The sequence below is a fragment of the Lytechinus variegatus genome, chromosome 1 (genome assembly GCF_018143015.1).
Source record: "Lytechinus variegatus isolate NC3 chromosome 1, Lvar_3.0, whole genome shotgun sequence".
NCBI classification, from domain to species: Eukaryota; Metazoa; Echinodermata; class Echinoidea; order Temnopleuroida; family Toxopneustidae; genus Lytechinus; species Lytechinus variegatus.
The window spans coordinates 40,521,210-40,548,941 of record NC_054740.1 but is presented as its reverse complement, the minus strand read 5'-3'; the positions used below and the strand labels follow the sequence as shown (position 1 = coordinate 40,548,941).

At 37.2% G+C, this 27,732-nt stretch overlaps 1 protein-coding gene across 1 annotated transcript; it reads right to left on the bottom strand.

Annotated features, from left to right (window-relative positions):
- Positions 1-273: 273 nt before the first annotated feature.
- On the bottom strand, positions 274-25,495 carry LOC121430606 (guanylate cyclase soluble subunit beta-1-like). Its single transcript, XM_041627927.1, has 8 exons — positions 25,393-25,495; positions 18,007-18,082; positions 10,752-10,852; positions 5,840-6,815; positions 4,140-4,365; positions 2,988-3,128; positions 2,111-2,265; positions 274-1,138 (listed from the first exon to the last, which is right to left on the bottom strand). Exons 1-8 carry the CDS (start codon positions 25,493-25,495, stop codon positions 1,000-1,002), a joined length of 1,917 nt encoding a protein of 638 aa, XP_041483861.1. The 3' UTR covers positions 274-999.
- Positions 25,496-27,732: the final 2,237 nt, after the last annotated feature.

Sequence of the window (27,732 nt, the reverse complement as noted above, 5' to 3'; positions counted from 1 at the left end):
TATCAAGTTGCACAAAATTTCCACTGCATATTATGTTGATAACTGAATCAATTTAGATCAAGTAATTTTGAAACCGAAGCCCTGGTTTTATAAGGCCGATGAATTACGTGAACATTGCCATTGTACGATCCGGGTGTACGATAACTATTTGGTGACACAGGCCTGGGCTCAGTAGCCAGTCAGATTTTAAGTTTCCATATTAAGTATCCTCTTGGTGATGTTAAATACTTGTAAGTATTGTGGGACGGCCCCTGGTTTGCCTGGCCCGGTAGTTGACACTAGGTGACAAAAGGAACGCCGATCAAGGTAGACCGACGAAGGCCGATTGACTCTGATTCCTTGTCGAGCTGTCGACCATGCCCGAAATACCCCGATTCGGTTTGATTGAGGCAATCGGTTCCGGAGACAAACCTAGTTAGCATTTTGATCAAGTCTGCTCTTTTGACCAATGCGTGGTAACTGGCTTGACCTTATCAAAACAGTGTGTTTATGTTTGATAAATTGCCACTTGGTCTACGTGCACTTCGCCTACTATCCGTTTGGTCTCATTCCAGATAGTCTGATATTAATTCGTCTAAAGTTGGTCTAAATGCCACCTAGCTCATTTGCTATTTTGCCTATTATCCACTTGGTTGGTCTTTTACATCATTTAGACTAGCATGATTAGATGAACCGTTTATGAACAAAACTTTCATTTTTCAGATAACATTAATACTGTTACAATGCGGAAATTTTATCAATTGGGCATTGAATCAAATGAAAATGGTTATTAGACTGACGAAATGTGCAGTAGACCAACGGGCAATCAGGCCAATCGATAATAGATCAAAAGGGTTTAGCCCATAGATTATAATATGAATTTCACCAGTGTAGCGGAGAACCGACACATGACTGAACCGACAGCAATTAGACTAATTGATAATGGACCAAATGGTTCTAGCCAATGTAATATTAGACTATAGTAGACCAACTTCTTGTAGACCGAGTTACTGTAAGCCCCTAGGGTTCGGACTTAGCCGCAGCGGGTTTCCTTGAGAGCAGATAACACGGGCAAGGTTTGGGCTTGCCCTTCATGTTGACAAGACCTCTGAAATCAAACTGGAAGGTTGGGTCTTCATTCTGTGGCTCCATCAGACATCTGAAAGACAACAGTATTCAAGATGAGTCGGTCAATATCACCAAAAAATGAATATCATCAATAAGAGAGGAATTTCACTGTGATAAAAATATTCAATATTCAAGTTTCCATTATAGAACAAAAGAGTAGGCAATTAATATTTTTGAAAATCCTGAAATTGGCTGTGTGGCTCAAGATTGTGCAAGTGTGTGCGTGCGTGTGTGTGTGTGTGTGGGGGGGTACAATAGTGCGCCTAAACACTTTTGAAATGGGTGTCAACTAAAAACTATATCACTATGGGGGTGGGGGGCATTCATGAAGTATATGGAGAGGCAATAAACACAATTTTCAAAATGACACCAAAAATAAGGAAAACTATTCATTCTTATATAGGCATTGCCCACGTTAACAAACTTAGGCAGGGAATGAATTAGCCTAAGCTTCCATTATGATTTTTTTTAAGGCGAGCCCTTTTGTAACTTCTAAAGTTAGGGCGTTATGTTAAATTCATGATCACTTCCGGTCAGTTTCTTGGGCGAATTTCAAGAGTTATTGTATTGAAATTTAATGCATCTTAGACATGAATTGCCAATTTAGTGTAGCCTTTTAACAATATGTTGTGGATTTTCATTTTTTTTCAATTTATTATTGAAAACCACTGTCTGTATATATCTTTTTATTTTCTCTCTTTTTTTGTCAACTTTTTCCCCCTCACTTTACTCTTTACTGTTTTATGCTTAAGTAGTCATCTTTTTTTTGGGGGGGGGGTCTATAAAATTTACAAGAATATTTTCAATAGGGGGTTGTACCATACAGGCTTTGCTTTTTTTAGTAGCCTCCCCTATCATTCCCAAGCTGTTTGTTTGCTATTCTTGACTATAATTTTTGTAAGTAGAAATTGGCAATATGCTTTATATATCTTGTATTTGTATTTTTAAAAGTTGGTAATGAAAATAAACAAAATGAAATGAAACTAAATGAAGTATGACTCACGTGTAAGCGGTGTCAGCGACGTTAATCTTCCCTGTGATACCAGTTGTCTCCGTCCTGGAGGTGAGGTTGACTGTATTACCGAAGAGACAGTACCGTGGCATACGATGTCCCACCACTCCTGTCACAACCTCGCCACTATAAATACCTATAGTAATCTGGCCATACGAATGAAAGAATAATAATAATAATGATAATGATGACAATAATAATGACATAATAATGATAATTATAACAGCAATCATGATAACAATATCAATAATGATAAGAATAATAATGCAAAATATTAATGATTATAATAATTACATTAATAATGATAATGATGACAATAATAATGATAATAATAAAATAATAATAGCATGCAAATTTATTTGTAGTTTAGCAACTATATGAATATATTCTTCTGCGTTTAATGCATCATCATTATCACTCTTTTTTTTTCAAAAAGAAGTTCAAGAACTTCGATTAAATGATTCAAAGCGATTATCATTTAAAGTATTTTGGAATGAAAGCTAGCATACTTTAGAGAATGGATGTTTGAAAACATCTGCCTCGAAAAAGAGGTTGTGGAAATTGCAGGAGGGTAGACGATGTTTCTCTTTCCCCAGAAGCAGTATGTTGATGACAAGGACTGCACAACATGACCAAGGTATTTTTACAAGAGTGTATATAAGATGACTAAATGGGTGACGTCAGTTTTTTCTCAATGGAATGATGAAATTAATTTAGAGTTACATGACCCAAGCATCCTTTTTATGCCACTTCTTCTTTCTTCTCTTCTCATTGTCCCTCATTTCAACTTCTTGAAAACCATGGGGACAGTATCCCCTGCGGCCCTGCCCCCCTGCCGTGGGCGCCATCCCTGGTTGAAGATACTTACCACAATGGGTTCATCCTCCATCATGACATCTGCAGAGAGTTCTTTCATATCGAGTGCCATCCTTGCGATACACCGAGCGTGGTCCTCACAAGGAACCGGTAAGCCACTCACTGCCATATATTTATCGCCGACTGTCTCTACCTGAAAACATCAGTGGATAAAGTGTGATATACAATGATTTTGTTAATCACCAACTGTCTGTATACCTGCACAAGTCTGTGTGATATAATGTAATATACAACATGTACAAGTGTTGTGTTCGTTACCCATTACTACCTGAATTATATAGTTCAAAGAGTTGTCAAGATACTCAAATGCTGCCAAAGTGGGATTATTCTACCTGTAAAACAAACACTACTTCTACTGATACTACCACAACAACGACTATACTACTACTTTTACTACTACTACTACTACTACAAAAACAAATACAGTTTTACTACTACTGCTGCTAATACTACTACTTCTACGACACAGCAAAAACTGTGGTGTTAACTGGTGTACATAGAGGACCACACCAGATATTTTACACCGGTGTAAAATTGGTGGTGTTAGTTTTACACATATAGGTGTTATTACAACACCTATGGTTGTTACATTTACACTCTTTGGTGTTATGTTCAATCTCTAGGGTGTTATTTCAACACCTCAGGGTGTGGTCTTCTATTAACACCAACTGGTGTCAATTTTAACACCACAGTTTTTACAGTGTACTACTACTACTACTACTACTACTACTAAGTACTACTACTACTACTACATGTACCACCACCACTACAACAACTACTACTACTACTCCTATTACTACCTCTACTACTACTACTACTACTACTACTACTATCATGACTCAAAATTCTTCAATCCCTTCGAAAATAGGAGCGTCGATAAAAAAACAAATAGCACACCATCGACACTTTAAAAGTTTCCAGATGGCTTAGAAAAGAAATCAAAGAGCACGTAGATTGTTTTTTAATAGGCCTATGAGTCAATTTGACAGATAACAGTCTTAAAATCCAACGGAACGAAGTGAGAATATGTGTGGCGGGCAAACATCTGGACTGAAGTTTATTTGTTCGTAATGTTTTAAAAGATAAAGAGTCAATGAACTGTTCAATAATGTGGTGAAGATTGTTCTAGGGCCTCAATACCCACCTTGTATACATCCGGGTTCCTCTCGGTCAAGACATCAAACTTGGTATAGACACTGTTGAGGAGATTCACGATCTTCATGGCATCGTGTGAGTACCGACGACAGAAATCCCCAAACCCATTAATACCGCTGAACATGAGCGTCACACACTCGAACTTCTTGGCAGGAACAGGACGGTGATGACGTAACTCGTTAGCAACAGATGGAGGGAGAATAGAATAGAGGAGTCTGGATAGGACAATTGACAGAAGAATTAAAGAGAAAATATTGAAGAGGATGAGACTGCATGGATTGATGACAAAATGCAGCACTTACAGCTGATTATGGTAACACAGGTGACTATGCACTTTTGGTAAAACAATAGCTAATTGAAATTTCTGGCAAACTGATCAAGTCATTCTCGGGATTATTCTGTTATACAGTGCGTATCAAAAAAAAAGTTTACACTTTGAAAAAGCCCTGGGAATTAAAAAATATACAACATGTGGGTAATTTTTTCACATATAATTATGGGTTTGGGTTTCATCTATCCAATGAAAGTAAAAGTTTTGACAGAATGTTACACTTGAGTGAGCACTGTCCATTTTTGTAAAGCTCGCAGAAATCTGTTTGCGCAGAAATGCTTGTTTTCACGCTGTGTCAAGGGGAAAGGGCGAAATCAAACTAAACCTGTGAAGCATTTCTCATAAATTTCCCTAGCACTTTTAGCCAATTGAAATAAAATGGATACATTCAAGCATTTTTCAACAATTTTGCCGCCCAAATTTGGAATTTCAACACTTAGTAATAACAACCTTTACCCCTTTTGTGCCAGCAATCTGAGGACATCACTGAATCTGAACAAAATTTTATATCAGACATCTCCAGCATTTTTTACTAAGTTTTTATCATTTAAAGTTGGTTTACATTTCATTTTTCATTTAATACTTGTTTCTCCACACTTTTCCCAAGCTTGGCAATGATTAACGAAATGAAAATCATGCCTAAGCCATTTCATGTAAATCACAGCTCAGTGTAAAGCAAATATCGTCACGATGGACTCGGTGTGTGGGGGAGTGGGGTGGGGCGCAATGCACTCTTCGAACTGTTTTGGGCAAGGAAACAAGTTTGAAAAGGTAAAAGATATCTTCAAATCAATTTTACTAGCTAATTTACACGTGTTCTTCATGATTAAGGTTTACTTTTATTCGCATAAATATTTCAAAGTTCTGCGCAAATCATTTTTCACCAACTTTTCAAAAGTAAGTGGTGCTCACTCAAGCAGAAATATTTTTCGACAGTTATATCGTCAATTGCTTAAATGGATCTGTACCAATGCTAAAATGTGGAAAAATCGTCAGGATATTGCAAATATATAATTTTACAGGATTTTTTCTAAGTGTAAACTTTTTTTTGATACGCACTGTATACGTCTATTCATATCAAAATGAGTCGAAAAAAGACATGGACACGATATACAGAGTATATTTTTTCTTCTAAATTGACGTCCAGGTTCTACATAGAATTTGCGGTGTTCATATGCCATGACCCGTTGTTGGGTAATGAAGTTCTTAGAACACCACCCGCCCCGCCCCGCTCCCACGAGTCCCAACCATAAGGGGGGGGGGGGTCTGAATGAAAATTAAATAAAGTAATGTACAGATTGGTTCCAATAAAGCTAGTGGTGAGGCAAGACATCATTAGTCAAAATGTGGGCGTATACCTGTCTGTTTTCTTTTTTTCATTCTCAATCTCACGGTAAGTCTGTTGTAGCTTGTCTGTCAGGATCTCCAGCTTCTGGGTGAGTTTGTACTCCTCTTCAAATCTTTCTGAAATCAGTACCAGATCCCTTGTAGCATCGTGGAGTGGGATATCACTCAGGTACAGTTCACGTTGTCTCAGCTCATCGAGGTTGATCACGTGAGGCGAACAAAGATAGAGCAGGACATCGGATTCGGGTACGTGAAGCATCTGTCCTTTGAGCTTGAGAGCCGGGATGGAGCCGTTGCGGGGGTTGGTGGAGTTGACCACACCGGGGTTGGTCTGCAGGACGTAGATGGTGTTGGCATGGCTGAGGATCGACTTGAAGGTGAACTCCATGTGAGGGCGCACTATGTGGAACAAGTCCGTCATCTTGCAGTTGGGATTGTTGATAGTAGGCACGATCCTCTGGATGGAGTTTCCTGCCTGCTGGACTCGCAAATCATCATTGAACATGATGTGAAAGGGTAGGATCCTGCAGAGGGTTGACGGACTTATCTGGGGTTCTTTTGTGAGAGCCAGGAGATTCTGTTGCGCCTGCTCCTCGATCTTCGCTGTCTGCTTCTTCTCGATGATGGCAAACTGGACATGGTCGCAGTCTTCGCCTTTGTTCTTGATGATTTCGACGTGGACCTCGGAGCCGTGAAGGGTCTTTGCAACACTGCGGACCAACCCGATGACGATGTGCTCCAGCCCTGGTCGTTCAGAGTAGTAGTGAAGAACAAGGGCGCCATCACTGTCTCGTGTACTGCAGCGGAACGAAGGAGCTCGCATTCCCGGATAGATAGAGGCTAGATGGTCATGAAGAGCATCTAGGTTCTGCAGGAAGTGGCGTGTAGTTGACCCAAGGACGTTCAAGATGTTGTCGTAGCCAGACTCGACGCAGAATTCAAAGAACATGCGACCAAATGCCTCCAGGAGATCATTTGCACTTATTCCTAAAGAGAAGAATGAGAAAATTAAAAATGAAATGACGCTAATGAGACAAGAGGATGGAGAGAAAGAAATATAGAGATTGAAAGAGAAAGAGAAGTAGGAAATCTTCAGGAAGAAAGGAGAAAGACAGAGACAGAAAAAGAGGGTGAAGGGCAGGGGAGAGAGGAGGAGGGGGGGGGGGGGTATTTTCATTTTATTCATTTCACTTTCAACAAAATAAAAATCAAGTAAATACAATCGTATAACAAGTCAATGCCATTAAAAATATACCAAGGTCATTAAATAAACTTAATATAGACAACTATCAAACAGATATAATGTCTAGTTATCATTAGTATTTGAAATACTTATACTATATTTTTATCTCAATTTTCCTCACGTCGGTGGTACCCATGACCGTCATTATCAAAATGTCTCTTTACTCTGAATATGGCATTATTTTAATACGTCAATGATTCATGAACCGACGAAAATCAACCATGGTCAAATCTTTAACGCTGTTGGACTTCTACCATAAAAAGGCTGAGAAACTGGTGTTTTCCATACGACATTTGCATGCACTATATAGTTTTGACTAGCTCTATAAAGTAAATGGTCTGGAAGCCATATTGAATTGCGGTGTTCATATGCCAACCATCATCTTTGAGACGTGGGGTATAAAACAAGTGATGATCCTTGGCTAGTGTAAGGAGCCGCATCACCTAGAGTTCATTATCATGGATGGATGCATTGGTCAGGCCGATGGGTCCTGCCAGGAAGCCTAGTCTAACCTCGGAATCCCATTTTTTTCTTGTTTACTGTCTTTAAACAAAATTGAGCGACTATTCCCCTCATCGGCGGAAGTGAGTGAAATTGACTACATGATTGATTTTCACCTGTAGTTGATTGAATGTCACCCCTTTTAAGGAGTGAAAAAAATTTACTAGATTAAGAGTGACTTTCACCTGTTGTTGCGTGAATTTCAACATTGTTGAACGTTTATTATTGTCATAATGTTCACTCCAAAGTCATTCCAAATTGAGAGTGATCCTCGACGTAATGGTAGTGAAAAGCGAGTGAAATTAATTCGTTTTGTTTAAAAAAAAGACTTTTTCCTGGGTAAATAATGTATTATGACAGCAATGATTACGAACTTGATTACGATCTAAACCAGAAATAATTACTGTTTAGAAAAGACGTTACGAAAAATTCAAACGCACTGTTAGAAAATCTATCCTTAAAAATAAAAGAAGTTCCTGCTGCAGAGTTTCGAGAACACCTGTAATTTTACCAGGAAGCTGGTATTTGGTGTATGGAATCTTACAAATTTCCTTAAAGTAAACACCCTTTCCCCCTTTTTTTAACAGACCTATTCTGTTAGATTGCAGAAAAATTCATGTTTTATGAATTTACAGAATGATTCTGTTATTGCTTTCTACAAAATCTACTCCTTTTTCTGTAAAATCAGGGTTTTTTTTTAACAGTGCATGTCGAATTAAGATTGGATATATCATGTATAAAAAGTTTCAGAATAAGCTTGATCTTTATTCAATTAACCAAATTTGAATCTACATTCGACATTATTGCCAATGCGTAATCGTTACCAATGGGTCAGGCGACGGTAAAGAGAACCGAATCTCCGATAGGGGGAATTTCGAACTATGTGAGGGAACATTATATTTCTCCTGTTTTTTAATAATTTTTTTTTATAAAGTTATCATTATCACGGATTTTTTAATATAAAAATGTTTTGATGTAGTTCGGGAAAGCTCATCGTTTCGTGTTTCAGCGGGTCTGTCCATCTGCCCACCCTTGTTTGGTGCAAACGGTCTTCTGTAGGGAAGACTATACTTGATTGGGCACAGCATGGCACTCACGAAGATATTTAATTGGAAAGCTCTTCATGGGATTATTAGAAAGCATCTCTCTTTAAGCAGCGTCTCTTGACCTCTTCAATAATATCACACCGCTTGCTGATCAGGACACAGGCACACAAGTATTAACGATCGATGGTAGGGCTAATTTCTCACCATTCTAATGCATTGATAGCATATGTGAAATTAATCACTAAAAGCTATATACGATCAATGTTTCTGTTTTGCATTAGAGTCCCTTGGAATTAGCTGGATGAGCAGGCTTTTATATTTATATCAAGGACCCGCTCTACATAACTAAGTTTAGAGAACAAAAGTAATGATAATAATAATGATAATAGCAACAACAACAAATGATAATAATAAAAAAGATGATAATAAAAATAAAGATAATAATGATAATAACAATAATATGCAACATTTATATAGCACTTAATACAACGTTTCTAAGCGCTGGCTACTAGGTACAGTAATCCGACTGAAGAACCTGATTTTCCTGTTAATAAGTAATAAGTGTATGAGTCTTGTCCGAGATATCCAAACTAAATGTCGACTTCTAAATGAAACACTGTTTTAAAAATTAAACAAATTTGCGCCATATGCGGGACACTGTGTAAAATTCCTATTGGTAGGCATAAGGGCGGCGTCCATTTTGGTTGGAGGGGGGGGGGGGGGGGGTAAGAGAAAGCTAAACGTGAGGTGATTTAAATTGTATAAATACTATAGAGCTGAATGGCCTAGACTTTTTAATTTTAAATTCCCTTTCATTATTTCTTCTTTCAGTATTTCTTTCCTCTTTCCCCCATTTTCAATACTTCTCAACAATCATGACAATAGAAAAATTATTAACCTCCCATAATGATACTGAGCTGTGAGCGCCTTGAGCAGCTAACAACATGAACAAGGTGGATATGTGTGCTATACATATACATTATTATATTATTGTTATACCAAGTTCCCTTACTTTAACATTATGCATGATAAATCAATGAATTAGAAATGTACTTCTGTTCTCGCCGAGCTGTTTTAATTACTTTAATTTTACTTGCTGCTGTGTTATTGTAACTCAAGGGTGAACCCTTTCCGAAAATCTGCAATTTTCTAAACAGAAATATCTAACGGTATATACCATGCCGCTAGTGATATATTTAAATAGCATATTTATTCTCTAAAAGTTTACATGTTTCCATGACCATATCTATCATTAGTAGAGTAATGCTTGAATCAAAATTAAAAGTCTAGTTGGAGAACGATACCTGACATCAGCATTGGAAGAGTTAAATAGCGATACGATAGTGATGGAGAATTTGAAAAGCCTGCCCTGTGCACACTATGCAATTTGTTGCGATTGGAATTTCAAAGAAATTGTGATAACATTTGATATGAACATTCCAACCAATTAATCTAGGCGATCAGACATCAGAATTAGTGGTAGGACTACGGAAATCAAAATTTAGTGTAGTTCGAGCAAAGCAAATTGAAACCCAATTCGTAATGACATCATCATCGGCTGCGACTTGCAGCCGATTTGGACTTTACTCCGACCGCAGGGCTTGCGGCAAAGCAAAATGATGATTTTGTTATTCCTAACATTATACCGAACTTCAACTGAAAACATTTTACTTCTTGAAACTTTCACACTTAATGCAAAATGTGATTTCTAGTGTGCACTGGGCTTATTTTCTGGAAACATTTTCCTTTCCTTCCCATTTTTCCTCGTTTTGTTTTCAGCAGAAGCTTATGCCAGTTTCTAATCTACATTAATATAAAGCTTTTGCGGCGCGGCACAGAACGATTTCAAAAACATAGAAAATATATACTGTCAATATTTTTATTGCCCTTCATGACAAAGAACAACCAAGTAGTCTTTGTCGAAAATTGATGAATCAAAACAGCAATTTCATCCTGGACTCTGGACAAACGACATATTTGCAAATTTTCGTCAGGTCCGAAACTTCTATTTCGGTTCGCCTTGTTTTTAACGATGACCTCCCAGCTGTCCTTTGTCAATTGACCGTCATTTTCAATAGTTTTGCTGTGTTTCTGCCTCCGTTCTACGACTGAACTACGTAATGATTTTCTTACCAAGTACTTTCACGGCGGCTCCCACAAGATCGTACGACAGGACGTCATCATACACGATACGGACCAAGAAACTCCCGTCGATCTCGACAGCCGCTTCACGTCTGGTAAGAGAAAGAAGTTTGGTAATGATTAGATCACGGAGGATATCCAAATCATTCTCCGATTGTGTCAATTCATCGCAGTCACTTGTAATATGTATTTAGCAAATTATATTTCCGTATAGAGGTATACGTAGTGTGACATGACATTATCATAATTATTCTCAACAGCTGTTCACTCCCGCTAAAATAGAATTTAGTTTTGTATTGATAAGATGAAGGAGCAAATGAAAATCATCTTTACTCGTTAATGGTGCTATTGTATCAATATAGCAAGCATATCATTCATATTTCCGCAGATAAATAAAGACCGCGAAAAAAGACATGAATCATTGTATTCCTTACTAATACCACGATATATCATGATGCGAATAATAACATAATCCCTCCCCCATAGATAAAAAAAAGATAATTAAAATCAAAGCAATTCTGATAAGATCGGTTCATGAGATGGAATCCATTGCATATCTTGCTGTAACGATTATCTTGAAGGAATTATAAATAGTAGGGTAAATTGAAATAAGGGTAGGAATTAGGTTATTGAATATCAAGTTACTGACAGGTCGTATAGCAAAGTGTTCCCTTGTCATCGGTGTGTTTGCTTGTCTCGTACGTGCTTGCCATAAGACGTCGCGATTCTTCTATCTTGGTCTAATTGGGATCTGGCCCTCTTTTCATCCCTCTTCAAAACGATAAAACCATGCCAAGCTAGGGTGCTTATGCGTTTCTCCTCATCATCTCTCCCCCGTATGAGTGAGTGTGTGTAGGCTGGGTGAGGCGTATGTGCGGGTGTGTTTCCACTGGTGTGCGTGAATGTGCGGATGGATGCGAATGTGGGTGGGTGTGTGTGTGTGTGCTGGTGAGATCAGAGTGTGTATGTGTGTGTACGTCCTTTTCCAGTCCTATACCTTTACATTTTTCAATTCGACGTTCTGCGACATGGCAGGCATGTATCCAAACATCTTCAGAAATAAGCGTGTTCGCTCTTGGCTCCTGTAATAGTGTCACTTATTTCAACTCTCCGCTAATGCGATCTCAAGGCATGAATAAACGACTGTCAAACTGTATCACCTTCAATACAGGATCAAGGCCCAAACATTTTAAAAGTTAAGCTTCATTCATTTTTAGTTTATTTTTTCTGACTCAAGGTTGGTGTAGCGGCATGCTTTTAACGAACTGCATTCAGAAATTTCATTAATGTCATGTCGACTTGCATCCCATTGTTTGACATTGACACATTTAGTGACATTTTACTTGGTAATAATTAAACCACACCTAAGACGCGCATACACGCACACCTCATACAAACACATCCTCACATACACAAACAGCCACACACACCCTCACACACACAAAGTTTGCCACTACATGATGTACAACTTATTATTTCTCTACTAGTATTTTTTTAATACAAAATGAATTTTTTAAACGAGGCTTGGGTGCGTCGTTCGTAATACTTCAAACGTTTCCATGGTAATGGGATATATCGACAGGTTAACCTTTAGAAGTTATTGCTTCATGTCTTAAGCTACTTTGCAGATGGTATACAGGCCTAGGGCTGATATCCATGAAATTTACATTAGTAAAGGAAGTATGTACAAAGATGACCATACCCTGATTTGGATCAATATTCAAATGTGATGATACCAAAACGATACAGTTGATTTTTTTTCTGCCCTGGAAATTATTTTTAAATGTTAGTCTATCAAGATCAAACTACATGTAAATAAAAAATGATAGAGGTAGATAAACAAATACATTTTCTGACACGTCCACGTACACATTCGCATCACACACTTACACACAAAAACATACCCCCCTGCACATAAACCCATACAAAACAGACACACACACACGCAAGGCTTTCTCTGTGTACCACTTCTCAATTTCCCGGTTACATTTCATTTGATCATGGCGGTATTGCATTATTTCTTCTTGATTTTGAGCCCCATTTCTTTCTCCATTGTCCGACTAGCAAAATGTCTCTTATTATCTGCCTACACTCTTCCACTTGGAGATACTTAATTGGTTTATACTTGATGGCAGCACGCTCGGAGGAGAACGGTACAGGAAGGCGGCGGAAGTTTCGACTTTCTGCTTGGGAAAAAAACAATTTCTTTACGACGTGTACGACCGAGGGTCTGTCAGTTTCTCGACGTCCATCTTCCATCACGTGACCTCGTTCATACATGATGTTGTGGTGGTCAAACATTCGTCTGTTTCGGATTCGCGTACAATTGAATGTAGAGTATTATCCTTAAAAGGGGATGACTGATCAGAACTGGTGTTCGGCGGGGGTAAAGGAGGATGAGGGGGGGGGGGGGGCGCCCCCGTGGCAATCCGCAAAGGTGATGACTATAGATGATAAAACACTATCACAACATTTTTTTTTTAGCTTGTCATATTTACTTTTCGAGAAAACCTTTGTTTTCTGGGGGGGAGGTAATGATTATTTTTTTTCTTTTTTTCGTCCCTTTTTTAAGTTCTAGAAATTTCGCTTGTCAAAATAAAGAAAAAAATAACAAATATCCGCCATCTCCACTTGAACTTGGACCAAAAAGAAGAGCATAATAAGCCCATGCTACTGGCTCGATATTGTGACACGGATGAGCAAAATAAGTATGATCTCTAAGGGATTCAGTACAGAAACTCGCTCGCATTCTGTACTCAAGTTTAACGTGGGTCATGTTCTTATTTTGCTATAAAAATAATAGGAAACCGAACAAACCAAAATCGTTTTTACACTGTATGATTCTAGAGTGTGTCTTCCCATACAAGAAAGTTTTGGAAAAAGTTTTTTTTTTAGTTTTCATTCCCGAATGGTTATGAATGACATACGTGTTTAATGAGCTTATAGACTTGAACCTGCCCTGTTTGAGATTAGCGTCACAATCGGCTATCAAAAGTTATTCCCAATTAAGACCGCCGGAGTTTTGAAATTAAACCTGAGCTGGGAATAGAGGTGACGAGATCTGGTGTGGTTGGTTCGACACCGAACGACTGGTGACGGATGTTGATTGTGAAAGTGCGCCATCGCGTCCGGTACATTTTTATTTGGCCCACAGTATAGTACCATTAAAACACATACGAATATTTCTATCCTCTGTTTAATACATGTATGTTCATCCTTTGCGTTATCATGGGTTTGAATTATTTGATTTTCAATCATCACATTGCCAGTGGCCAAGTTAATAAGACAAAAAAAATCTGTTTCTGCATGACCCCCCCCCCCTATTCTGCTTGCCTTTCTTTTTACTTCTGGAATCAAATCACCTTCTTTTGTAGGGAATCTCCTTTTTTGCCTGTCAAATTTAAACCGTCCCCCGGTAAAAAAATCGTTCCCATGCAGGGCCCTTTATTACGTACAAAATGGGTGATGATATAACTAATGACAAAATATTGATGAAATATACATGGAAAATATAGGGGACATAATGGGTTATGGGTTGGCCTCACACAAGGGTTCTTCCTTTTTGGTGAGGAGAGAGACAGACAGAGATAGGAAGAGTGAGTTAGGTGAGGGTTCATCAGGAAGGGACAAAGAGAAAGAGAGAGGGGGGATGGGAGAGTAATTATGATACTAGTTTATGAATGAAGCAGCGAAATATGCAATTGACAAAGGAAACAATAGTGCTTTTCACGCCTTGTAAAATAATAGAATTTCGAGTGCAATGTTTTTATCGTTAAAGAGTTTGATATGTTACCCGTGCATATCACTGTTATTGACAGTGCTGACAAAGAGGCAATGGTTCATGAATTCAATGCAACCAAAAAAATAATAATAATGGAGAAACTTATGTTTGTAATTTCAAGACATCAATTGCGTAAAATTGGATGTCTATCTGTACGATAACGCAGTTTTGATATATTAACATTTTTATGACATCGAACACAAAATAGCTCCTCATTATTTGATTTTGTATACATTCACACTTTAATTGCTTTTATTTTAATAATGTCTACATCAAATAAATGCGCATATTTTTTAATTGTTATTACGGCTAAGTTATCATTTTTTTTATGCAGAAAATTACACTTTATTTAGTTTGCATCACACGACATGTTGTGGGAGATGCTCAACTGTTAGGTCACACAATTCCAGCTCTAAAATGTCAGAATTCTTTGCTAGATTTTCGACAAACTGTTATTGATATGATTTCCTCATTTTCTCTTAATCAACAACTCACAACGTCTGGGCTGACTTTCCCTTTAATGTTACCATCGTAGTTTAAACTGATTAGAGCTTAAGAACCGAATCACCTCTTATTACAAAAATTGCATATTGGTTCAGCTCTTCTTTTTGCAACCTACTCATGGGAAATTAGCATGATAAAAATTGAAATCGCATTGCATGGTCATACCTAACGAAAGACACAACGCAGAAAGATTTTCACATGCTGAAAGTGGCTAAAATGTTGAGAATCTCTCATTTTTCATGAGGTGGTGGATAGACATCGATATTCCCCGGTGATTTATAAAGCTCGCTGTTTTACGGTTGAAGTGAGTCGAATGATAATTCTTCTTATCATCGGCAAACAGAACTATATCCCTGGGGATATACCATGGGACAAGCAATAATTAGATAATATCACCATCACATGCATGTATAGTTCTGTGAGGACTGTAGCTCCATGGTGAATTTTGTTTTGCACTCGGCTTGGCGTGTGAGTAACGTCATCAGCAATACATTACATACAGTATAGGTTTTGCTTTTAAAATAAGACACATTGCTTAATTTTGCTTTTATTCCAGATGTTGATCTATATAATTGCAATGATTGCATTTTTGATTGTGGATATTATTCCCTTTTGGTTTTACTATATTCTTCATATTCAAATATTATCATTAGTATCATTAATATTATACTATATTTGATATATCATTGTACAGGTACCCTTCTCTCTCTTTTCTTTCTTTCACTGCGCCTTGGGCACTCTGTAGAGTGGATTTGGCGCATTACGAATCCCATCTATTATCATTATTAATAATAATAATATTATTATTATTATCATCATCATTATTATCATTATTATTGACACTATTAATAATTATCATTATTTTCATTACCATTATTATTACTATAATTGTTATTATTATTATTATTATCATTATTATTATCATCATCATCATTATCATCATTTTTATTATTATTATCATTATCACATTGAGTAATTATAAAGGTATAGGGGATATAACCCCGGCCCCTCTATACTCCCGTCAGTTGGCAAGCAGAAGCAGAAAGAGCAACAACAAAATTGGTAACAATTGAGAAAACAGAAACGATGAAAACAAGAAGGTAATTATTACTATATTACCTTGTGCTTCACAATAGTTAAAACATACGACATTTCAATCGTAGTGCCCTATATATTAACCCTAAGTTATTTTCATTCAAAATTCATAATTTCACTAGAGAAATATGTATAATTATATTGCTCCATCACGACACTCTCCCACATATAATTTCTAGCTGTAACAGGCCTCTCTATCCATGTTGGTATTTTTAACCCAATTTGCGTTTTAGTGTGCACCCCCTACATATTTCATGCACAAATGTTAAACAAAATTGCCTTATATACGGTTAAAGGGGACTACCATCAGCCATGTGATGTCCTTCTGTTTGTCTGGACTCTTCACTCCCTCGCCTCACCCCCTGTTACAAAATTTCCGTGTTCACGGCCCTCAGAATGTTTAAATGTATCTGTTTACAGGTAACCCCCAAACGACTGAGTGTGCGTTTTGGGGAGCGCGCACTTGATTGTGAGGGTGTGTGTGTGTGTGTGCATATAATTATACGCCCGTGCACACCAATAACTTATTTTAATAATCCCCGAATCTCAAATAAGAGTAAGAAATGAAATTAGATAAAGGGGAGCTGAATCCCGCTCGACTTTGGTCAAGGTCATGGAATTTATGAAAAATTGATTTATGAATGCCTGGAGGCTTTTTCGGCAACAAGAGTCAATAATTGCATTTAATTTATTTGATTCACTTGTAAATGCCACAAAAAGGTCGATACACTTGACTAATCTCGTTTTCCGCCTTTTGAACGAGGAAATATTGCTGATAAACCCTCCTTCCCCAAACTGGCAAAAAGCGGCATTATAATTATAGAATATACAGGTTTTTAAATGATGTTTTTTTCACAGAATGGAACAATAATGGAAGAGGAAAATTCCTTTGAATTCCGTTTAAAGTCTTAAAGATAAAAGACAGTAAAAAAATGAGAAAGTCTTTTTAAATCAAGATCGATTGTCAAAATATTATCAAACATCTAGATCTGGTACATTAATCTGAACTTATCTTTGTAAAATCGATGATTCTGATGATCACTAGTTAACACAGAACAGCATATGTGGGAGAGTGTATTAATCTTGCTTAGAAAAATACCCCACATTTGATGGAATTCCGTGCTTCTTTTGCTCATTTCGCAGTAATTACGCATTTTTTTCCAAAGCTACATAGCACAAATATTTTTCATGTATAACATACAAAGATTTGGAGGTAATTTCATTGGATTCTCTTCGAACTCATTTGATGGGCTGGACATAACGTGGAAAATAGCCATTTATCATTTTCGTGTATGATCGTCTCTTGCATCACAGGTTTGTTCCCTTTCTACACGTACTGTATGATATTTAATCACGTGGTTACATTGGATAAAACCAACCAAAATATGCTCTCAAGTTACCAGCTGCCGCCCCTGGCAAATCCCTTAAATAGATTTTCTAACTTCAACATAGAAGACGTACTGTTTTTACTACTTTCTCAGACTGAAAACAATAAATTGAAATATGAACTGAATGGCTCGTCTTTTGCATGTGCAGTGATTAATTATTATTTTTGTGAGGGGTTACAGCATGGCATTACCAAATAAGTTACATTTCCATGTTAAAAAATCAAATTTGCTTTTATTTCTCTTATATTTTTCATGTTACTCCTTTTTTCAAAACTCGGTCGTGGAACCTTTATTTATGGAGATGGTCAAGGAAATGTTCTCTACGTCCCCTTCTGTATGACAGTGCGCTTACACATGTTTTATTTAATATAAACTTGTGACATTGAAGGACATCTCCAGATACAGTGGGAATGTAAAAATTAAAAGGTGTGTTGACCAAAAGAGAGGGCAAATGGGAACCTAAAAAGCTTAAACTTACTTGATTTCTTCCCATTTATCTTGGCCATGTTCTCGAAGAACCAGTAGCTCCAAAGCATGGTTGACGAACCCATACTGCAAAAATGAAAACAGGAAATAGAAAGGATGATAAGGACTGAAAAAACAAACCAGACAATGATTTAAAAAAAGAGAGAGAATACAGTTAATGCACTGGCTTGGACATTCCCACAAAACAATCACCTGGTACAATCAACATTCCTCTATGATCGGAGAAGATCTATACCAAAGCGCATCTGCGCCTGCCTCGACATCTCAAAAAGTGCACTCGAGAAAGTTTACGGCGGGACGACATTCCCTATTCTTCTTCTCTACGCAGAAGGCATTATTATCACCGAACATTCACACATTCCCGGGCGATAATGACGTCATCGCATTTTTCTGAAAATAATATGCAATGCCTCACCGTGACCGAGGAAGTACAAATCGATATGAACATGGCTGGATGGGAGATTAGAAGTCAGGTAGATTTCGTAAAAAGGAAAATCATGTGTGCAATATGTGAACTGCCCGAGTGATGATTGATGACCCCTTTCGCTCATCGCTTTGCCTGAAGTCATTCTGACATACCAGATGGCATATTTTGGATGAAAATGTGTTCAATCAACGTGCACGGTTGGAACATTCTTTGTGGAGACGACTCTTCTTTGACTATGATTATTATTGATTAATGTGTTTATTCAACTTCATGTACATTTTCTTTTTTAATTTGCCAATTAGCTGACACCCCCCAAAAAATAAATACTGCTCGTCTTGTTAATTAATTTCTTCGCTTAAATTAGAAAAAAACATTTGTGGATGCTTTGGATAGAATGAATATCCGTGAATTCAATAATATTTCACAAAAACTTCTACAAGACCTAGATATCGAAATCATACGATATTCAAGTTCAACATTACATAAGAGAATAGATTTAAATATGAGTACATCATATATATATTCAGTTGTTATTTTAGTTTTTATATGTTATGCAACTACAAGAATAGTTATTAGGAGGCTGCACTCTACAAGCTCCGCTTTTTAGCAACCTCCTCCATTTTCAACCTGATATGTAATAATCTTGAATATGATTTTTGTACAGGGATACTCGAAATATGTTATGTTATATGCCAAAATGTACAATACAAACTGCAATTGCTGAAAATGGAATTAAACGAAATGAAATGAAATCACTCAGAATTAATAGTACTGGTTATATTTAACATTCGAAGCTTGTAAGTGTCATCAGTGTCATCATGCCACGCATTATTTAAACATAGATATTTTAAGTACAGTATATAAGACTCTATTGATGCGAGGGAATGCAGTAACACCCCCCCCCATAAAAGAAAACCCACACAATAAAAAAATTATTGTCATAGAATATGACTTGTGTGTCTCAACAACCAAATAGTACAGTTAGTCATATACATCGTACGGCTCACGAATCGAAGCAGTTATTCATTTTCTAATTTAAAGAGGATGAAGATTTGATTGAGCCACTTGATGGTAATCTCAAATATCGAATGCTTTAATTACTGGCTTAAATTGCGTTTGAAAGCTGGAAATTACTGATAAGTGCCGTTGGTTTGATGGGAATATTTCAATCATTCTTTTTGAAGCGTTTGAAAAAAAAAACAAGGGTTTTAAAATTTAATGCATGGATATCACATTGTAAAAATATATTATTTTAAATAGATGACAATCAAACAAAAACAAAAATAAATAACGGATACATTTGCTTGTGAACTTAAGGTATTGATATTGATAACGCATAGAGGTTCTTTTTTAACTATTAATCATTTCACAATAAAGAAGGTATTTATGACTTTCTATACTTATAATAATAACAATTCTAATTGCAATAACATCATATTTACCAAGAAAAGGCACCTGAGTGTCTTAAGCTGCTCTCCCATATATATCAGCATCTCGATAACCAAAGAATTCTATTTTTTGTAAATTAGTTCAAGGTTCATAGTGCGACCGAAGTTGGGTCAAGTGTCTGTTTGTCGAGCAAAAGATCATGGGTTCGAGTCCTCCCCAGGCGGATGACGAAGCTATACAGTGCGTATCAAAAAAAAGTTTACACTTTGAAAAAGCCCTGGGAATTAAAAAATATACAACATGTGGGTAATTTTTTCACATATAATTATGGGTTTGGGTCTTATCTATCCAATGAAAGTAAAAGTTTTGACAGAATGTTACACTTGAGTGAGCACTGTCCATTTTTGTAAAGCTCGCAGAAATCTGTTTGCGCAGAAATGCTTGTTTTCACGCTGTGTCAAGGGGAAAGGGCGAAATCAAACTTACCCTGCGAAGCATTTCTCATAAATTTCCCTAGCACTTTTAGCCAATTGAAATAAAACGGATACATTCAAGCATTTTGTAACAATTTTGCCGCCCAAATTTGAAATTTCAACACTTAGTAAGCACAACCTTTACCCTTTTTGTGCCAGCTGGATCTGAGGACATAACTGAATCTGAACAAAAGTTTATATCAGATATCTCCAGCGTTTTTCACTAAGTTCTTATCATTTAAAGTTGGTTTACATTTCATTTTCATTTAATACTTGTTTCTCCACACTTTTCCCAAGCTTGGCAATGATCAACAAAATGAAAATCAAGCCTAAGCCATTTCATGTAAATCACAGCTCAGTGTAAAGCAAATATCGTCACGATGGACTCGGTGTGTGGGGGAGTGGGATGGGGTGCAATGCACTCTTCGAAGTGTTTTGGGCAAGGAAACAAGTTTAAAAAGGTAAAAGATATTTTCCTATCTATTTTACTTGCTGATTTCCATGTGTTCTTCATTATTAAGGTCTACTTTTATTCGCATAACTATTTCAAAGTTCTGCGCAAATCATTTTTCACCAACTTTTCAAAAGTAAGTGGTGCTCACTCAAGCGGAAATATTTTTCGACAGTTATATTGTCATTTGCTTAAATGGATCTGTACCAATGCTAAAATGTGGAAAAATCGTCAGGATATTACAAATATATAATTTTACAGGATTTTTTCTAAGTGTAAACTTTTTTTTGATACGCACTATATAGTGCGTTGTTTTTAAACGTCTCTCCCTGTTTCATAGATGCAGGCTATGTTGCAATGGAAAACACTCCGTCCCTCTGATAGGACATTAAATTGAGGCCCCGTATAGGAGAGAGTCACCACCTTTACGCGTTAATAACACACTTCACTATTCGAAAAAGAGTAGGCCTATAGGGGTAAACCCCGGTGTAGTGGTCCACCTGAATTCCCCAATCAGTTATATTGGGAGGAGAGACCTAAGTGCGGGTCACAGTTCTGTGTGCGCGCCCTTCTCGGCGACCAATCCCAAAATAGCCCCTTTGAATGTCTTTGAAAGATAAGTATACGGCGCTATACAAATGATGTACATCATGATCACCATCATAATTTCTTTGGCTATCAGGAAATTATCATACTTCATGTAATGTACCGGTATTTAAGTTGATATTCACCTCCATGTGTGACCTACCACCCCAAAACCACCGCCGGGTAAGGTTCTCTGTAAATAGCCAAAATAGTAGTTTAGTCTCCAAAAGGAAAAATATTGAAAATAGCTTAAAGAGCAGTTCTTCTTTTTCATACTGTGAAAATTCGAAGTCGTGAAGTTGAATAAAAGAAAATATAAAAGAGAAGCGTCGTGGTGTAGCGGTTCTGACTCTCGCCTTGTAATCAGAGGGTCGAATCCCACCATGGCCTATCGTCCTTCTGTCCTTTGGCAAGGCGTTAATTCACACTTTGCCACTCTCCACCCAGGTGTTAAATGGGTACCCGGTAGGATGTGAAAGCTTATATGAAGTATGCTTAGCAAATGAGTCTTGGAACTCTTGTTGGAATGCTCCCCAGGGAGTGGAGAGGTGCATACATTGTATGCGGGCATGCAAAGATCAGATGACCGGGGTAATAATATGTCTGTAAAGCGCTTAGAGACGTAGTTCCGATGTATTAAGCGCTATAAAAATGTGGAATATTATAATATCATTATCATTACACAGTATGCATTCTCATACTTGAGTGAACCCCAAACTTCAAACCTTTGTTTTCTCTTAATTTTTTAAGCCCTTGCTGAATTTCCTCCGCATTCAATCAAGAACTTGTAATGGTTATTGTTGGTCAATATAATTGTATATCATTTTAAAGCTTAGGAAACGAATTTTCAAGCTCAATAAAAATCTCAACATTCATTTTGGTCGACTTATTGTTGGTTTGGGGGTGCCTGGTCACATCTAAAAGGATTACTGATAAATGTATCAAGTGTATCAAGTAGAATAAGAACACGTGGAGGAGACAGAGTTTTGACTTCATACTGATATTATAATATTTCATATGAAATTTTTATTTTAATATGAAGAAATGAAGGCCTGCACGAGCACTTTAAACAGAAGATATTGAGGACATTGGCTTTCAGATGAGGGCGGAAGCTTTGAGGCACTGCCGCCCCGAAAAATTCCATGATCAGATGAAAAGGGCAAAAGGAGACAAAGGAAATGCATTGAAGAAAAGAGATTAATAAATGATTATCTGGATGTGTTAGAATATGTCAGACGTATCACAAAATTTGTTTTTTTTAAATAGCTCCGTCGTAGAAAATTGTATCGGTACGCCATGTCGTGCCCTCAAACTTTATTATTCGTTAATTTTAATTTTTGACATTTTATTATTCAACTACCTTATAGTTCACACAGTCGACAGCGTTGTATCAAATTTTTGAATAAGCATTTTTTGCTGTAAACCATACTTCTTTAAAGCCATTACCACAATAACGTCATACTCAAGTTTACTCTTATTTCATCTGTCTGATTTATTTTTATTTTTTTCCAAATTCTCGTCAGCGGATGCCTATACACAAATCATGATTACTATGCAGAAGCGGATGGTATGCCCAGGAGAGAACGATAACAATCTGAATGTAGAAAGCAAATGGAAATACAACTCTAGGCTTTGTTTGTCATGGGGTTCGCTCGGCCAACCAGCTCCACAGTACAGCGCGGACCGTTTTCTCGATACAGTGAGAGTGCATATAGCGAGCTACCCATCTTATCTCTCCAAATAACCCCAAGACTCTGGTATCATTACTTCGTGGCGTATTTACGAAAGCGCGGACCGGTAAAATGGCGCCCGGAGGCAGTTTAATATCACTCCATCTTTACACTGTTCTTTACATAGTGCAAGGACACAGGAGGGACCATTCCCACTTGTACACTTAGATTCCTGTGCAGAGAGCGTGTAGCAGTATTGAGGAAAGGCGATCTGTTAACGTCGCGGGGTGTCAGACGACAGAAATCACTTGCACTCGAGTAGCGACGATGAAACGATGGTCAATGTGAACAGGCTGACTAAGAGAGGGGTTGATATAAAAATCTGCGTGATGCATGAACTAGGAAATCTCTGATTAGGACATGAAAACACACGTTTAGAGCGAGGTGTTTCCACAATTTCCTCTCTCACGTTTCTCTTTCAATTGAACCCTTACGGCAAAATAAAAATTATGGAATCCTCAGTAGAAAATCGGTTTACCAAAGAGGAAAGGTAATTCCATTGTCATGGACATCTCTACATCACACTTTAAAGTGGTGTCTATAGAAATTGCAGGATTTGCGAATCGATATCGTACTTACCTTCGCTGATCTAATTGTATCCGGTATAAGATTCACTTATTAAAAATAAGTTCAGGGTTGGGATTCTATTAGATATTCAAGCATGACAGAAAGTCGTCATTATAGGCATCAACGCACACACATCATTTCCTTGGTCTGCTAAAATATTTATTTTTTATAATGTTCAATACAATGTATGGTTTTTTTCATCAATCTTTTTCCCTGTATTGTAATAAGAAGTATTCATAACTTTATTCAATCTATATAATTTCAAGTTTGTATTTAAGCCATTATTGAATTGACTTGAATTGAAAAATTCCGTCGGTCATACGCTGATGCTATCTTTAGTAGATCACATTAATAGAGGTTACTAAAAAGGGTGATTATTGCTGCTTTCCACCGAAACCATAAGAAATCCCCTAAAATAGGCAAAATAACCGAAATTTATATAAATCTCCAAATATTTTTTACATTCCCAAAGATTTCTTAAAGTCAATTTTTTTTCAAAATTTGGGGATGGAAATTCCCAAATCGCAACGCTGAACCAGTCCGCGCGATTAAAACATGAAGTGACATACCGCTGTTACAAAGTCAAATAAGTCGGAGGATCGCTGGATGTACGTATAACGTTGCATACCTTCGAGGTTTTTATCTAGTTGGAAAAAGAAATCTTGTCTATAAGGGATGAATTATTTGCATCGCATCTTATACAGGTACACATATAACAAGAATTCCGTAGGGTGATTAAGGTTCGACAGGCTGTATCACTTACCCTAAGATTTCCACGTGTACATTGGTGATATATATATCCTTCACCACCTAATCGGGGTGCTATATTTACTTTACCTCACCCAAGACAGTATGCTTAGAATGAAATTTTATATTAGCAGTTTATCATTTCCATTGTGTGTTTGTGAGCAGTCACTTGTTTGCTTTCCAAGTTGGATACGGCAGAACAAAAACATTGCTCTTAGCTACGGATTTATATTTAACCACGTATGTAAATCATAAAAAAGACCGAAAGCTAGGCCTCGGTACATAATATCTCTATACCTTCAAATCGCGAAAGAATATTTGTATATTATAGACATGATAGATATTGGAAAATCTGCAAAAATATAAGCTAAAACCTTTATGCGATCCCTTAAGCTTTCTTATGGTGATAAAAGCTGTTTATCAGACCGAAATTTTACGTCCAAAACATTACAGATATTCCTCAGGGTAGCTTTGGAAGTCGACCTAAATGCATAATTTCTCTTTGTTTTATGCCATGATTCCATGGAGCTCTGCATTATAAACCCCGTTCCTTTTAAAAGTCTTTATTTTATCTTTAAGCGGCTTGGCTTGTTCTGAATTTCAAAGATGTTACACAGATGACAGAGAAATTAGTATAAAATATTAGACCAAAACTAAGGATAAGTGTCTCTTTTCCTAGATGAAATGCACAGATAATACAGATATTGGTCAAACATCAGACCGGTTTCACGGGGTGAGCTTGACACGTGGCTGGTATTCAACATTTCCGAATCCGTTTTGGGGTTTCATCGGGTATCAGATTTCGTCTTGAGCTGGTGTAAATGCACATTCTGCTTTTAACGGGTTTGTATGTGTTTTTTTAAAGAAAGAACCCCCAACCTCATCTACCGAAACACTTTCAATCTGACGCCACGTCTTTTTATCATAGGGGCATTCTTATGGGGTTACGCGACCCAGACAGCTACCTTTTTATCCTCTTCTTCAATCTCTTCTTCCCTTTTCCCTTATTTTTTCAACCCCTTTTCTTCATTACTTGAAAAAGTTATAGGAAAACAAGCGTCCCAATCCCCCCGCCCCTTTGTGTGTACAAGGAGTTGCAAGGGCGAACGCATAAGTGACTATATGTATGAGAGAGAGAAAAAGAGGGAGAGAGAGATGGGGGGGGGAGAGTTAGAGGGGAGAGAGAGAAGGAAGGAGAGAGAGAGAGAGAGAGAGAGGGGGGGGGGGAACGGGGATGATAAAGCATGTTGATCAGATTCAAATCGAACCGCATTTCTAATTCAAATGCAAACAAGAGCGCAAATTTGGCATTTAGTTCGATCGAATTGCAGCCAAGTGAAAACGCCAACAGAAATTTGTCGTTTTAATGTCTGTAGTGTTTGATGAACAGTTTATCGATTTCGTTCCTCTCATCTCGTCGTAAACAGCATAGAGCAATGCAGGAGAATTTTGGGTATATTCAAATTTTCAACCAGGAAATAATGCATTCTGATAACCATTGTCTACGATCATTTTGTTCAAAGTGACTCAACCAGCCATTGGAAAGTTAATGATTTACTATTATTATTATAATTGTATTTTTTTATCATCGTCATCACTATCATCGTCATCATAATCATCGTCATCATCATTGTCATCATCATCATCATAATCATCGTCATCATCGTCATCATCGTCATCATATAATCGTCATCATCATCATAATATCATCATCATCAGCAGCATCATCATCATTGATATGAATGAAAACAAAATAACAGGGGTGGGTTTCCTTGCACCCCTGAACTGATCAAACTGTATCGGATTGTTGATCAACAAGCCAGAAATTCCCTCCGACCTTGCACAGTCTAACCGTACACCTTGGTACGGAAATGCCGATACCGACAATGAGTGTTTCAACCGATAGTATGAGTTCTGATCAGGCGGATGGTGTGATCATTTTACGGAAATATAGATACACCCCACTCTTCTACCCAATTAGTCCATTGCAAAGAAATATCTACCGATAGGTGGTTATGATAATACAGGAAGAGTTCGTAAACATCGCTGTTCAAGACAGCAGTCAAGTCAATAGGATCATGTTTCTAAATGATTGAATAAGAATTCTGATTCTTTTCAATAGTAATAACAACAATAATAGTTGCATTTGTTTAGCGCTTAATAATTTAATGTTTTAAGCGCTTTACGTTGTAATAGGAACATAATTGACTATTTACTTTTGCCTAAAATCTCCGGCATAAAAATAGACAATTCTGAAACTGAAATAAATATTCTATTGCATTTGGAGTGTAAGAGAAAGTCGTATCGGCCAGAAATTTGAGAAGATCAGGTGACAACTATGATGCTGAAAATTATGATACAATAATTTAATAAAAATACAAATATTTTTTTCATTGTGAAGGGGGGGGGGGTGCAATCCCTCTCCCCCTACCAGTACGTTAACGTTCATTAAAACTTTACTAAAGCACTTTCTGGCATACATGAATTAACAGTTTTGAAATATATACTCATGGGTTAAGTTTTTCCTGGCATACGTGAATTAACAGTTTTGAAATTTATACTCATGGGTTTAGTTTTTTATGTTAAATGTCACAGTAGTTTTTTTTAAATCAATATCAGAATGTATTCATTGGCCATCGTTATTAAAAAGCAACAGTATTGAAAGGCAGTCGATCTTTCTTTCCTAACATCGACGACTCGCTGCTCGACCTGATTTATCTGCGTCACAATGCTACACTTCTATAGTGTCAATAACAAGGTATGACCATATGTGTACCTCATCAAGGCCAATTATATCTAGCACTGCTTAAGCCATTGGTTCACCCAGGGGTGGATCCAGGATTTTTTTTATAAGGGGGATCTTTTTGTTCAGAAAAATCTGACGAGTCAAATAAAACAGAAAAAGGGTCTCCACTTTCGTCATTTTACATTAAATAAATATTTTTTTATGGCTCTAAAAGGGGATAGGGCACGGGTCTATATACTGTAGCAAGACACCATTCTCATTTTGTTTCCTTTGCCGAGATACAGTAAGAAATGAAAGCAATAAGAATTACGAGGAACGAAATAGATATTGGGAGCATTGGAAAGTGATTTATGATTTCTTTGATTTTTAGAAAGTGTGAGATGCACGTCGTCAGAAATCAGCGTTTGTCGCGAATGACTTCATTGTTACTTTCATTTGAAAACGTAATACAGAAATTATTATCTTGTGAAGGAGTGGGATTGAGTGAGTTTGAGTGCGAGTGTGCGCGCCTGCGCAGGAAGGATGATTGCTTGCGAAACGCGTGGGTAGGTCTGGGTCTGTAAAAAAACCCTTATTTTGAAATTGACCGAGTATTAACTCAAA